General features: G+C 40.6%; 1 protein-coding gene across 1 annotated transcript; it reads right to left on the bottom strand.

Moving 5' to 3' along the window:
• Positions 1-2344: 2344 nt before the first annotated feature.
• On the bottom strand, positions 2345-10061 carry IDNK (IDNK gluconokinase). Its single transcript, XM_084304652.1, has 5 exons — positions 9934-10061; positions 9775-9805; positions 9310-9396; positions 7608-7651; positions 2345-3162 (listed from the first exon to the last, which is right to left on the bottom strand). Exons 1-5 carry the CDS (start codon positions 9972-9974, stop codon positions 2817-2819), a joined length of 549 nt encoding a protein of 182 aa, XP_084160778.1. The 5' UTR covers positions 9975-10061; the 3' UTR covers positions 2345-2816.
• Positions 10062-14701: the final 4640 nt, after the last annotated feature.

The following is a 14701-nucleotide window of genomic DNA, read 5'->3' as shown; positions in this document are numbered from 1 at the left end:
AAGATAAGCTTTGTATAATCAAAACCTATTCAAATACATGTAGTTTGGGTACAAAATTATTATTACTTTATTTTCTAGTCAATTATAATAAACCCATATGGGAACTAATCTTCACAGTGACTTCTATTTCAGTGGGTAGCTTTCATTGCATTTGAGTAGAAGGCTATGACTGGGAAGTCATGGGAAGTAGTTTCTGTAGAATAAGTACTACCTGTTTACAATGACTTTCACAATAGCTGTTTGTTAGGTGGGATCTTCACAGTAACTAGTCCGACTTCATGATAATGCTGTGCTTTACTGGGATCTTGCCTTAAAAAAGTGAGACCCCGTGTCATTCAGAAGGTAGGTATTTTCATGAATACAATGCATAACATCCATAATTCTACTGTCAAATGAAAGGATGAAGGTGAGGTGAGCAATGCTTTTTTAACAAGCTTTACCAAGACACTAAAACAATGAATTTAACTTGCACGAATGTGTTCCTGAAGTGTGCATTTTACCTATGCGAGTAAGAGACACTATAGTTGAAGTTGAATTCCATTGGAATTCAAGAAAAGATATTTGTTCTGTATTATACCAATAAGCCCTTGCAGTAAGTTTATTTCTTGAGGTATAATCAATATTTATCAAATAGTAACAACAGTAACTTTTTTAAAAGTATTGGAAGAACAGTGAGCCATCTTTTGCACGAGGAATTCTAGTTTTGTCAGAAAACAACTTAAAAACATCAGGAGGTGGGGCAAGATCCATAGGTGGGTTAGTTTTCGTTACCTCTTTAACAGGGAAAGATTACACCTGGGAATGTGTCAGCAAGATGGCTAGTGTTGTAAATGATGTAGACCAATTCTTTTGTTCAGTGCCTGTGTAATAAAATAACCATCTCACTTCAGAACTGAGCTGGCAGGCAGCTGGATCTCCGCCTTTACAGATAAGCCTGTGTGGTTTAAGATGATTCTACCCTTCTTGTATTTAATGTATGAACAAATACTGCTATTGGGAACTAACATTTCATTTTTATTTCCTCAATATAATACTGCAAAATGCTCCTAAGTGCTTTTTGTAGTTATGTACAGCATTTACACAGCATGTTACAAACTGCTAGGTACATATTCTTGAGGAGGTAGCGTGTGTATCTTCTATACTTGAACTCATGTCTGAGGCAGGAAAAGCAGTTTCTAATTCCAGATGTTTCCTCCCCAGTTTTTGCTGCTTTTGTTAAAGTCATTTCAAAATAAGGACAGAAAAACTTTTATCCAAATAACTTGAGCTAAATATAAATAACCTGAATTGTGCCTACCCTGAACACATCATCTCTAATAGAGTCTTAATTTGGGCAGGTAAATGAAACATGTACAGAGACTGTTCTGTGACCTCCCGCTATACACATGCACAATCTTAGTATATCTGGGGGAGCTGTTGTATGTGGTAAGAGACCTGATACGTGTTGAGCAGGATTTTTTGTTAATACTGGCTAATTTGTGAGCACAATATAAACACAGGACACGCAGATCTGAAATCTGGAATCGAACTTCTTAAAACAATTGAAAACAACCAAGTTTCTTTTTTGATTTGAGGGTTTAAATCATGTTTGTGACAGGATGCAATTGCTTTACTGTCTACTGTAGTGTCCTTGATCTAGTTTATTGCAGCTGGAAAAAAAAAGCCTAAGTCTTTACTTAACAGATGATGTACTAGAAAAGCACTTTGCTTGTTAGTGGTGTATTGGGAAAATACAAAGACTGAATTAAAGGCAGAGGTACCACAAGAGGGTGCCATTTCTTTTATTTGTCATACTTGACTAAACTTATATTCTGACTCGTCACTAGGTATCTGAAATGTGAGGCTGTTAAGCACCCAGGCATCTCTAGCACTTTGCTTCTGAGAGTTTGCAGTGCTCATTTATAGCACTGATCAAAGCACAGCAATTTGCATGGTAAGCCACAAAGCGCTTACTGTTAATACAAAATGATAAAGCAAACACTTGTCAACTAGTTAACCAGGTAAAAATTACTCCAAAGATGCTTTGAAGCATGAGTTGTGTGATTCATCAATCTTATATTCGGTATCTTCACTGGTTGACGCATCCAGTATTTTATCCAAGGTTACACTTTTTATATGAAAGCCAATATGATGCTCCTTACACTTTATTTCTGAAGCTTTCCAGACAGTTGTATTTTGTACATTACCCCACAACTGTTACCTGTTTTTTTTTTCCCCTTACATTTTCCAATTTGGGGTTCAGTGCATGTACTGAAGATCTGGTGAAGTTGCCAGCCTCCTCACTGCCCTGGGGAGGCTGGTAAGGACACAAACACAGAAGTTACAACTTGTTAAAGACCTGGCAGTGAGACAGTGGCAATGTCAGGCATGAAATTTCATCATGCATGTTACTTTTATACTAGTAAGAAAATAAATATACGGCATTTAACAAAGCTGTACATTATTCCATCATTTAATAGAAGATGTGCCTTTCTCATGTTCGACAGTAAAAATTAAAAAAAAATAATAATAATTCTTGGGTGCAACCCTTGATGGGATTTTCAAAAGCTGGCTCTGCTTAGATTCTAATACACATTTCAACTTGATATGGTAAGGAATTCAAACATTGCTGACAGTTTTTTAAAAGTTCATATTGCGTGTGTTTTAAATAGCATTTTAAAATTATAAAAATATCAAGAGTAGTGAACCATCTCTTAACATTCTAACTCAAGTATTGGGAAAAACAAGTTGCTTTGATTAATTAAAATGTTTCATAACCCTGGTATTGCCAGGTGAATTTCTGCATTTGTAGTTTTGGATCTTACTCTGGAAAAGCCTTACCCTGAAAAAATGGCTTTCTCAATCTCCATCACTATTTCAGGAAGAGATTTTTCTAGACTGACAGTAATAAAGTTTTCTGGTGCTTTAGGAGGCTCTAGAGTGTCAAACTGAGACTTGAGTAGTTCCAGTGGCATGAAATGTCCTCTCCTCTTCTCCAGGCGGCGAGCAATGAGCTCTATAGGACCATCCAGATGAACAAAGAGGATCTTCAGTGCTACATTTTCTCCTGGTTTCTCTGGCTGGTTGCTTTCAATTGCAGATACTCCACTAACTAGTACACGTCTATACATTTTCTTCAGTGCTGAACAGGCCAGAACAGCATCTTGGCTAGATGATTCTTCTCTGTCAAATAGAAAAAAAATATGTCACAGGAGACAAACCTTTTACCCTTGTAGAGAACAACCTCGGGTGTATTGGTAGGCAAACCAATGCTACCTGCTTCCAAGTACTTGCAATTACATGTTGGCATTAGGCCCTGTTGAAGTAGACTTGATTTTGGAAAGTTTCTGGAGCTAGACAGAGGCCTTGGGCTAGCATGTGACAAAAAGTGATGGAACTAGCATAATAATCTAGAAACATCTCTCAGTAAATTAACCCCCACTCTAACAAGGTATGACCAGCTGGTGCGCACACACTAGTAATTGCTACTGCATAAAGCCAGAGCAAGAAGACCTCTAGGGAATACGATGCTGAGGAAGCTGGCTAGACATGACACTTTGTCAGAGTAACTTTTGAGATGCTTTACGTATGCAAGGTAATTCCCTACACTCTGGGAAATACGAGGCTGATGGTGCACAGCGTTTGGTGTTGTTTGTTTCCTCTTCAACCTGCCCCTAGATGATCAATCCCATGATCCACGAAGGGACATGGTATACATGGAGCAGGCTGTAGGCAAAGGGCAGTTGGTGGCCGTGTTAATCACCCTCTTCCTATTTGCAGTAAAAGTGCAAGCAGGTGAAATGCACCATCACCACATGGAGGCAATTGTAACCAGACAAATATGATGTGATGAGTCACAGCCTTAACTCGCTATGGCAAGTGCCAATCTTGATGGCTTTTGGCAGGCATCTTGCCAGACTAAACCTCCCCTTCTCTACATTTCAGCTCCTAGATGCTTCTGAATAGGTAGCAGCTTGCTCAAAGGTTGAGTGCCAGCAGTTCAGCAGACTTCTGCCCCATGAACTCTCAAACTCTCAAAATCCATTCTTCTGTTTCCAACCTATTTAAAAACTAAAAGAACACCTGATAATGGTGATAACTCAAAAAGGATGAGGAGGTGGAGTGCAGTAAAATCAGCATTTAAGCTTTAGTGCTGTCTGGAAATTCACAGAACAGTTGAGGTTGGAAGGGGCCTCTGGAGGTCATCTGGTCCACAAGCAGGGCCACCTACAGCAGGTTGCCTGGGACCACGTCCAGACAGCTTCTGAATATGGACAGAGTCCACCACTGCTGGGCAGCCTGCTGACAGCGCTCAGTCACACGCACGGTTCTTCTTTAAGTTCAGAAGAAACATCCCATGTTTCAGTTCATGCATACTCACTCTTGACCTGTCACTGAACGCTAAAGAGCCTGGTTCTGTCTTTACAACCCCCTGTCCAGATAAACAGACACCTTGGTGAAATCCCAAGCTGCCTCTAGGCTACACAGTCCCCATTCTCTTTCTTTCTATGGGAGGTGCTCCAGTTCCTTAATCTTCATGGCCCTTTGATGGACTCTCTCCAGTAGCTCCAGTTTGGAAAGCCCAGAACTGGACTCAGTACTCCAGCTGTTACCTCACCCGTGCTGGGTGGAGGGAAAGGATCATGCATCCTTCCACCTGCTGTCAACACTCCTCCTAAGGCAGCCCAGGGTATTGTTTGCCTTCTTTGCAGCAAGGGCTCACCACTTGGTGTCCACCAGGACTCCCAGGTCCTTTCCTGCAGAGCTGCTTTCCAGCTGGATGGCCCCCAGCATGGTGTAGTAGCCCAGGCACAGGACTCTGCACTTCTTGTTGAACTTCATGAGATCCTTGTCAGCCCACTTCTCCAGCCTGCCCAGGTCCCCCTGGATGGCAGCAGGACCACCTGGCATATCAGACACTCCTCTCAGTTATGGGTCACCTGCAAGCTTGCTGAGGGTGTACTCTCAGACCACTAATGGAGATGCTAAGCTGCATCAGACTCAGTATTTACCCACGGAGTATACCACTAGTTACTGGCCTCCAACTAGACTTTGCGCCACTGATACCAGCTTCTGAGCCTGGCCTTTCAGCCAGTTTTCAATCCGTCACACAATATACTCATCCAGCCGCTATTTCATCAGCTTCTCTATGAGGATCCTATGCAAGACAGCGTAAAAAACCTCATGGAAGTCCCAGTTGATCCACTGCTCTCCCTTCATCTACTAAACCCATAATTTCATCACAGAGGATTATCAGGTTGGTCAAGCATGACAAACCCTTTGTCAACTACTCCCATGATGACTACTCCTACCTAGTTTCTTCTTTCATGTGCCTGTGCCCAGAATTAGTTGTTTCATCACCTTCTCAGGGGTGAAGGTGAGGCTAACCAGCTTGCAGTTCCCTGCAGTTCCCCCTTCCTTTTTTCTTGAAGAAAAAGTAGTTTTACTTTTACATTTACTTTCTTCCAGTCATCAACTACCTCTCCCAGTTGCCATGACTGTCCAAAGATCATTGAGAGTGGCATCTGCCCTCTCCCTCCATGCTCATGGGTGTATCCCATCAGGGTCTGTGGATTTATGTAAGTCCATTCTGCTCAGCTATTCTTTAACCTGTCCCTCTTCTGCTGGCAGTAAAACTTCCTTGCTCCAGACTTTTCCCACAGGTGACTGGAGCCTGAGATTGCTAAAAAAATAATTAAAAAAAAAAAATCAGTCTTGCTAGTAAAGATCGATAGGAAAGGCCAAGGTACAGAACACCTTCTTCATGTTGTGTGTCACTATGCTCCATGCCCCAATCCAGCAGCAGACTTGCATTTTACCTAGCCTTCCACTTACATACCTAATAGAAGCCCTACTTGTTGCCACTGATATCACTCACGAAAGTCAGCTCCAGGTGGGCTTTGTCTTTCCTAACTTTGTCTCTGCATCCTCAGACAGTGTCTCTCCATTCTGCCAGGGTTATCTGTCCCTGCTTCTACCCTCTGTATGCTTCCTTACTATGTTTCAGTTTTGCCAGAAGCTCCTCATTCCTCCCAGGCCTCAGAATTTTTGCCTGACCTTCTTGTTGGCATGGACTGCTCTTGAGCTTGGTGCAGGTGATTTCTGAATATTAGGGAGTTTTCCTGGGCCCATCTTTCTTCAATGGCCTAATTCTATGGGACTCTTCCAAGCAGATCCCTAAAGAAGCCAAAGTAAGCTCTTCTCAAATACAGGGTTGTGTTCTTGCTTTTTGCCTGCCTTCTCCTTTCAGGAATCTAAATGCTGCCATCTCGTGGTCACTGCAGCCACTGCTTTGAGCTTCACATGCCCAACAAGCCCTTCTCTGCCGGTAGGATGAGTGAGATTCAGTAGAACACTTCTTGTTGTCTTGTCTGTCACTGGGTCAGTATTTGTCATTAATGCTACAAACCTCCTGTATTGCTGTGGTGTTCCTGTGTGCAAATATCAGCATGGTTGAAGGCCCTGATGACCAGGGCTTGCAAACATGAGGCTGCCTTAAAGAGCCGTCTTTAGAAGCTTCTTCATCTACTTGTTCTTCCTAGGCAGGAAACCTATAGCAGGCACCCTCTACGATGTCAACGTATTGTCCTGCTCTTTAATCCTCACCCATAAGCCCTCAGCTGGCTCCTCATCTCTCCCCAGGCAGAGCCCCATGCATTCCAGGCACTCTCACATAAAGGGCAACTCCTGCTCGTTGGCTTTCCAGCCTCTCCTCCCTGCATCCATCCCTCCAGTGCAGCACTGCAGCCATGCAGCCATACCTGCACCTCACCAAATGAGTTGGACCCACCTCTTCCAAGCAGATACTGATCCTCCAGCAGGGACCCATTGTCATAGAAACCAAAATGCTTTTGCCAACACCAGTTCTGCAACCAGTTGCTGGCATGAAGTATCAGCGTCTTCCTTCTTACACCGTTTTCCTTCAAAGGAGAGACTGAGCCCCCCCCACCAGCTGGGCCCCCATACCCCTAATTCCTCTTTACAAAGCAGGCTTCTTGGGGGTTTAGCATAACACACTGAATTAAAGCAAGATGTAAATAAAGTGCTCCAGTTTAAAGCTTTTTAAAGCATTTTTAAGTTTAAGAAAATTTCCTTTGAATTATCTTTGTCTCTGAATAGATGAGGCAAGGTAATTTGAGCTTAGGAAGTACATAATTATTAAAATTCATAGTTAAATAAAGAGTTGGTTACCTGATTTAAACCTCTGAATATATCTTTTAAATATCAAATGCTTAAGCATTTTGGACTGTATCTTACTATTACTAAAAATATTTTAGAAAATTTTAATCCAATTATTAGTGTATTCTGTGGCTATGCCCATTGTAAGTAGCCAATGTCAGATTTATTATCAAACCAGATCCTTGAAATGATCTACTGACAGTAGAAAAACAACTATCATAAATGATTTTCCCAGGGATAACCCCAGATTCAAGGATTAGCTCACCCTTTGCAATTATTATGACACCTTAGATTAGTGAAAATAGAATGCTTTTACTAGCTGCAAAAGTTCTTACACTATCACATACATTTCTGTTTCAGAATACAATGAGGAAAAATACTTATTTTTGAGGTGGGGGGATTTTATCTTGTCTTTAACCTGAATTCCTTAAATCCAGAGGTTCTCTTACCTCCTTAGTATATCATGCAATGTACAAAGCCATGGAATCCTGTCCTAGAAACAAAACAAGTTAGTTCAAAGTTGTTTGGGAAATTGATTTGAAAGAATCACTTTTAACATTGGGAACATTTAACTAGAGGTGAAAATTAGCATTAAAATATATAGCAAGTTCAGTTTACATTCTCTTTCTTACTAATGTAGATATGCTACCACTGCCTGAATGCTAAGAAGTGCAAGGCATCTTATTAATATGGTATTTTTAGGGGAATAGTACTTGTTATATTACAAATACTTAGATGTATCTGACGGAAATAATATGTATTTACACATAGCATGCACCTCATAAGCCTTTGAAGGACAATCAAATTCTCTCTCCCTTCTATTATACAATTTACTTTTACTTTTCTATTATACAATTCAAACGTTAAGTCTGCTGTAAGATAGCAGCTTTCACTGCTTGAATGGTTACTTCTTTTTCCTTATGTCTTGACATATACATACAACGCTTCAGATCAGAGTTGAGGCTTTCAGGAACTACTCCAAGGTGTCAAAACAGATCTAAATGTACTTATGTGCAATAACTTAATTATATCATTTTTATTGCAGTAGCAATCACAAGTAAATGTACTCATAGCCACAATTTTGCAACACCTTTGCTCAGGAGATTGGAAAAGGCAGTGTGAGTGATAGGTAGTTTTCTTAGTATAATTTGATTTTAGGCCCTAAGCTCACAGCAGCATTTGTCATACCAACTGAGCATTAAACTATTGCTCCCATCTTTCAGTGTAGTTACTACTGTGTGAGTGCAACAAATGAAAACACGGATACATAAACACAACAGTTGCTGTCATTAGACAATCACTTCCTGATGGCATTCAAGCAAGCCCTTATAATTTTGGACCACTGATGTTTCAAAAGAGTTACTTCCTCCTTGTTTGGCACCATACACCAATAACCGCTGGTCATCCAACTGTGCAGTGCCACTTTACATGTCATAATGGTTTTCATGAACTTCCAAACAAATTGAAGTATTTAATAAGTACCTACAATATTATCTTCAGTCTAAAGACACTCTTTTGAAGAACTCTCTAGCTCAGGCTTACATGTCTAGAGATTTCCTACAAAAAGTTCAAGAGGTGTCTTGTTGTAGCTTTTCTAATTTACTCGAGACTCTGAATTTGTAAGTATTGTTTGTAAACCCAAGCTTGATCATTTTGGCATGTTTAGGTTAAACAACAGGCTGAAGGGGAGGAAACACATTTTAAGTAATTGCATATAAAACAGAAAGTTAAGGGTAGTCTTTACAGTTGTTGAGAGTGATGTACTTCAGTAGAGAAACAGGAAGACCTTTTTCTGTCTTTGTGTTTTTAATTCAAACCAAAAGCACGTAATCTAAAGTTGCAGTACTATATGCTGATGTAGAGGAAAGATTTCTGATAGATCCTGAATCAGCAAACTATTTGAGCTATCAGGCATGTTCTGATTTTTTTTTTTAATTATTATTATTTATTGCAGAATCCCTTGTAACATAAAAAGCCTCTCTCTCTCTTATTAACTGCAGACCTACACATTCAACCTATAGTCAGTTTATAGTCAGCCTAGCTTACATGAAACACAACCTATTTTAATGTGATTTGCTAGAGGTTTTGCAGAAAGGTCAGATTTTGCAAAGAGGTCTTGATGACTATTCTTTGACAATTCATACAAATTACCTCATCGTTTAGTGGTATTCCTGATGCCATCTTCTTTTTATTCTCTGAAGAATGGTAATCATCTGCATCATAGAATTTCCATCCCAGCTAAGAAAAAAGAAATGAATGTGGATCACTCAGCCAAAGCAGACTAGCTAACAGGGATCACAGAACTTAACAGGACGACACCCAAAAATTATCGGCCTCTTACACCACCGCGTGAATCACCATTTATGCAATGATGTTTATCCCCAAAATCAAGTCAGCTCAGTAACAGCAAGAGCTGATGGTAATGGCTGTTGTTAGTAGCCCACGCTGCACTGGTGGTGGGCACCCATTTCACGTCTGCAGACTGCACCTGAAGGTACAGCTGCCACGCCAGGTTTGGGTACCACCCGTGGGCGAGCTCTGGGCTGCCGGATGGAGTCAGAGCAGGCTCTCTGGTCAGAAGCAATGCCAAAACACCACAGAACAACCCAGTCGTACCTTCGCTGCCAAACGCGACCCAACCGTGGTCCTGCAAGAAAGCACAGCCGGTTGGTTACCTGCGGGCCCCGGGGCAGGTGTGCGTCCCCCTGCCACCCGCGGACCTGGCCCTGCCGCCCCGAGGCGCGGCGTGGGGGTGCCCCGCCGCCCGGTACCTACTTCCCCGAGCCGCTCACGCCCATGACCACCACCAGCACCATGGCCAGACCCGCCGGGATCGGGACCGGGACCGGGACCGGCACCTGGGGCCGGGACTGGGACCGGGAGCGGCCTCCCCTCCGCCGCCGGCCCGCCCCCGGCTCCAGCAGGGCGGCACCGCGGTGGGGCGGCGCTGCTCGGTCCCGCCCCAGGGCAGGAGGCCCGGCCCGGCCCGGCACGGCCCGCCCGGTGCTGCTCGGTGCAGTTAGTTCCTAACGCTGCCCTCGTTTCAGTTTGTATCAGGCTTGTAAAGCACGCATCCGTGTCTGTTGGATGCCCCCTGGCTCATAAACCTCCGCCTCTAAGCCTTAATTCACCTCTAACCCGTGCCGCGGTCAGCCCCGCTACCCTACTTCCTTTTAGGTTTCACGGATTCACGGTTTTTTTAAATGGCCAAAACCTCCCCGGCCACGGGCAGGTTGTGGCAGGAAGCGCGGCGCTGGTGCTGGTGGAAGCTGCTCCACCTGGCGGCTCCATGAGGGCACTGGAGATGTGTGCCTGCTTCACTGCCAGGCACAGCGAAACACAGCAAAACAGCACAACACAGCACAACACAACACAACACAACACAACACAGCACAGCACAGCACAACACAACACAACACAACACAACACCCTGATGTTGCTTGTGGACCTCTTTTTTGAAATGTCACCTCAAGTATTCACGTTGTATGTCTGTGTCTTCAAAGGTTGCCTCTTGCTGCGCCGTCTCTGAAGGCAGACAGTCACCACTTTCCTATCTGGCTGGTTTTCAGCTTCTTATCTTCTAGTTCCACAAAATATCCTAGGTGGAGAAATTGCTGCCTGCAGCTAGTGCTGCAGCAAGGAACGCAGCATAGCCTAGGTAGGAATAACAGATACCCATGTGTGTGAGAAAGGATTGGGTGAAGGCCTCTGTGGAAACTGCGGCTGTCTAAATGGAGAATGTGGATGACAAGAGCACATGACTGGAGCAATTATTATTATTATTATTATTATTATTATTATTATTATTATTATTATTATTATTATTACTATTACTATTACTATTACTATTATTAATTATTTTTTTTATTTTTTTATTTTTTCTGCAAGCGTTGCAGTAGGAATGTGTCCCAGATACAAGTGGGGAGAGAGCAACACTTTAACACTTTATGTGTAGTCTGGGCAGGGGGTGGCTCAGGCCTGCAGCTCACACTGTGCACGATGGCGTGTGCGTGCACAGTGAGTCAGACACCAGAGACACTGCATCTATTTCTCTTGCACAGACCATCCACGCCATACATAAATGGCAGAGTTGCTTTGCTAGTACACAGTGAACACAGCAGGGACTTAGGGAGTTTGGCAGGTTGGTCTAAGCTGGCATTTCTGGGATGTCTGGAAACTCCAGTCCAAAGAAGGTAGTTGGGTACATGGATCAATAGATAGATAGACAGATAGACAGGCAGACAGCTTTCAGGTAGCAAAAGTGGTTATGATCAACCAAGCTTGGACATCTCATACTCCTAACAAAGAGCAACGCCAGCAGGTTGCCAGGGTACATGGCCTGACACAGACGCATTGAAAAGGGTGGAAATATCCACGAAAAGACTGTGACACTGTTTGGACACCAAGGATGATTGTATCATATTGATTTTTCTGTATGAGTAAGCTGCAAATGTCTTAGAGGCTGCAGTTGCCAATGTTAAGTGCTACATAGGAAGTATGCTCTTTATGCTACAGGTACCGAATTGTTCCATAATGGGAAATAGTGCTAATTCTAAATAAATTGCTGTAACATTTCTCATACAGTCATGATTATTATCAAGTCATATATACCAAGTTTCTGTGTGAGAAATTGTGTTTTGAAATACAAAAAGAGATCTTAAATGAACATGTTTAGTCATATAATTAATTATAATGATCCAGCCAGTTAAATTTAACTCTTCCCATCCAAAATTCACCTAATGCTATCATAATGTTTTACTGCCATCATAGATATAGGTAGACAGAAGATGGTTTTTATTTTTCTTTAATAAACAAAGGCTGTTCAATGGGCATTGCCACAACCAAAGACATTTATTGAAATATTGGGTTGAGTTTATGGGAAAATATATCCAAATATAATGATATACTTTTTTTTTTTTTTTTTTTCCTGTTAAGAAAAGGCTCTCTAGGTAGTTGCAAAATGAATAGGTTCATGACACTGAACATTAAAACAAAAAAACAAACAAAAAAACCCAACTATATTTACATAAGAGATCATATAGTGGTGCTGATTCTTAACAAAAAATGTTACATGTGTTTTTTCTTTACTAAACTTTTAAGTTATTTCCACTTCTGAAGAAGTAAAATTATTAAACTTTATCAGTTAAACTGTATCAGTTAAGCAGATTATATCACTAGGTTCACAAATAGAAGCCTTTCTCCCAAACGAAGAATATTCTGCCAATTCTGGTTTCTGAACCTAAAATGAGTAATGTGACTTTTTATGAATCTAGCCTCAGCAGAAATTCTGAGAAAGTACATTAAGTATCCCAGCCAGCATGTTTTTTTTTTTTTCTTTTCCTTTTTCCAGAGCACTTCAGAAATTTTATGAATGATGGATGACATTTTTCCATGTTATCTGTCTCTGACCATTTAATTGAGGCTTCACATACCTCTTATGACTTTTTTAACAAAGACCAGAACCTTCCAAGTTATTAGGCTATCACCCAAGCAGCCAGTCCTCAAATTACTGGCAGACCACAATGATTCCTTTAAGGTGTCCAGTGACTGAATGCAAATTATGCTTTAATAGCAGTATGATTGTGCTAAAGTAATTGAATTTTCCTGGCATCTTTTCAATTTCTTGACTGATTAATTGTGAGGTAGTGGGAAATGTTTCATTCAAATGAGAATGCTTTATCCAAATGAACAAACTTGAAAATACTTGCGGTCATATTTGCCCTGGAAACATTATCACTATTGCTATTCCCACTACCAGAATTAAAATCTTAATTGTTCTTTCATAACAATCTTTGAGATTTTGTTAACATCACAAGCAACTGACTACTGCACCTACAGTGCACACTCAACTGGTTTTGTAACCAAATTATCACAATTTTACCTGGTAAAATCAAGTAAGTTTACTTGATTACTGCAAAACAGAAAACATTTGTTTTTCTATTTGACAGCTTTTTTTTCATAATGTATGACTTTATGTCTTATAGAGAAGATCCATGTGAAGTGGGCATGATGTCATCTGGCAGATATTTTTTGTATCAGTATATTTGCAGAAAGCCTTCCATGGAGTTCTCTTTTACCTAAGCCTGGACTAAATGACCATAAGAATGCATTCAGAGGGCTGCGTGAGCAGTCATGCACTGTGCAGATACTGCAGAGAGGGTAAAAGGAGAGGGAGAAAACTAATCAAATTGTACAGACACAGGATCCTATAGGCAATGCGAGGTTACAAGAAGGCAATTATATTCAGACTTCCTTCTGGTATGGTTAATTTGATTTGTGCAAATATAATTCATGTTAATAGTCAACTGGACAGCTGACTGGATAAAACTCAGGCAAAAGGTTGTCTTAACAAAATCGTGTTGTGTATGCTTCAGTGTCCATTTAAGATGTGTTTAATTAAATTGTAGGTCCACTAAGATATTGTGATTCTCTTGATTTGAGAGAATGAGGATTTCCTTTCCAGTCTATTCTAGTTGCAGACAGTAAGTATTTTTTCAGTTTTTCTTTCTTATTAGTAACACGGAGGAGTTTCATTTTAGTCTTCATTGTTTATTGACATACACATATCTTAGGAAATTTATTCTGATGCTGTTGGCATGTGTGTCTTCTCTCTACTATTAAAAATTCTCCTTATCTCCAATGTTGGTAGAATACATAACTTGATTCTGAAGCTTTGATGTAGTTATACAAATAAGCTGTGTGCTTTCATGAATTCCAAGGTACACTCACATAATCGAAAAAGGAGACAATGGAATGTAAATATCTTCCAATGTTTTATTTACAATATTTAGAAACAGGTGAAAATATGACATAATGTTGAAGAATGAACAGTCAAGAATCTTAAAAAGACAAAAACTCAAGAATGCCTATCAGAAAAACTCATTACATGCTTCTAGCTCCTGAAGACTTTTCCATATAATGTATTTTACAATACTCACTTTTAAAATGACATTTATTGTCTGTTTTATGGCATTTTCGAATCTTATCAGACATTTTCTAAGCGTCTCTGCTTTGACTAATTGTTCAATACTGATGGTGTGGAAGTCAATAAAGTGTTATCATCTACTTAAATTAAATGCTTAATTTTAGAGAAGTGTAATGTAAAATGTAAGTTAAAGAATTCTAGCTTTTCTGAAAGTACACTTATTTACCTTTACTCTACTCTACTTGTGTCCTTTCCAGTGACACTAGGAAAGGTCTGTTGTTCTCAGAATACTGGAAAATATAAAGTGAAAAGAAATGCAAATTAAAAGAGGAAAAAGCTTAAAGATTTTTTTCTCTTCCCTATAAAGCATGCTCATCCTGTTAGTAACTCCTAATTGAAACATATCACAATGAAATGGAGAACTACTATAAAAGTGCACAGGCCTCTTAACACTTGTCAGGAACATCTAGCATCGTGGATATCTGTTTCATGTAAAAGCAAGCTCAGATACTTTGGGTAAGAACAACTTCCTGAATATGAAAGAGGAAAAATACTGATTTCCAAGCAGCTAATGTTCAAATTACTTTTAGGGATTTAAATTATATATATATATATATA

Source organism: Netta rufina, assembly GCF_964035555.1.
Source record: "Netta rufina genome assembly, chromosome: Z".
Taxonomy (NCBI): domain Eukaryota; kingdom Metazoa; phylum Chordata; class Aves; order Anseriformes; family Anatidae; genus Netta; species Netta rufina.
The sequence above is the reverse complement of the archived record's forward strand: the minus strand, read 5'-3'. Positions and strand labels throughout refer to the sequence as shown.

What these genes read in the sequence shown, in the direction of transcription:
- IDNK (XM_084304652.1), bottom strand. Translation starts at nt 9,974, where the DNA reads ATGGTGCTGGTGGTGGTCATGGGCGTGAGCGGCTCGGGGAA. An exon ending in GGTCGCGTTTGGCAGCGAAG is followed by an intron (nt 9,397 to 9,774) that starts GTACGACTGGGT and finishes CTTTTTTCTTAG; the next exon opens with CTGGGATGGAAATTCTATGA. An exon ending in TTGCATGATATACTAAGGAG is followed by an intron (nt 3,163 to 7,607) that starts GTAAGAGAACCT and finishes TCTATTTGACAG; the next exon opens with AGAAGAATCATCTAGCCAAG.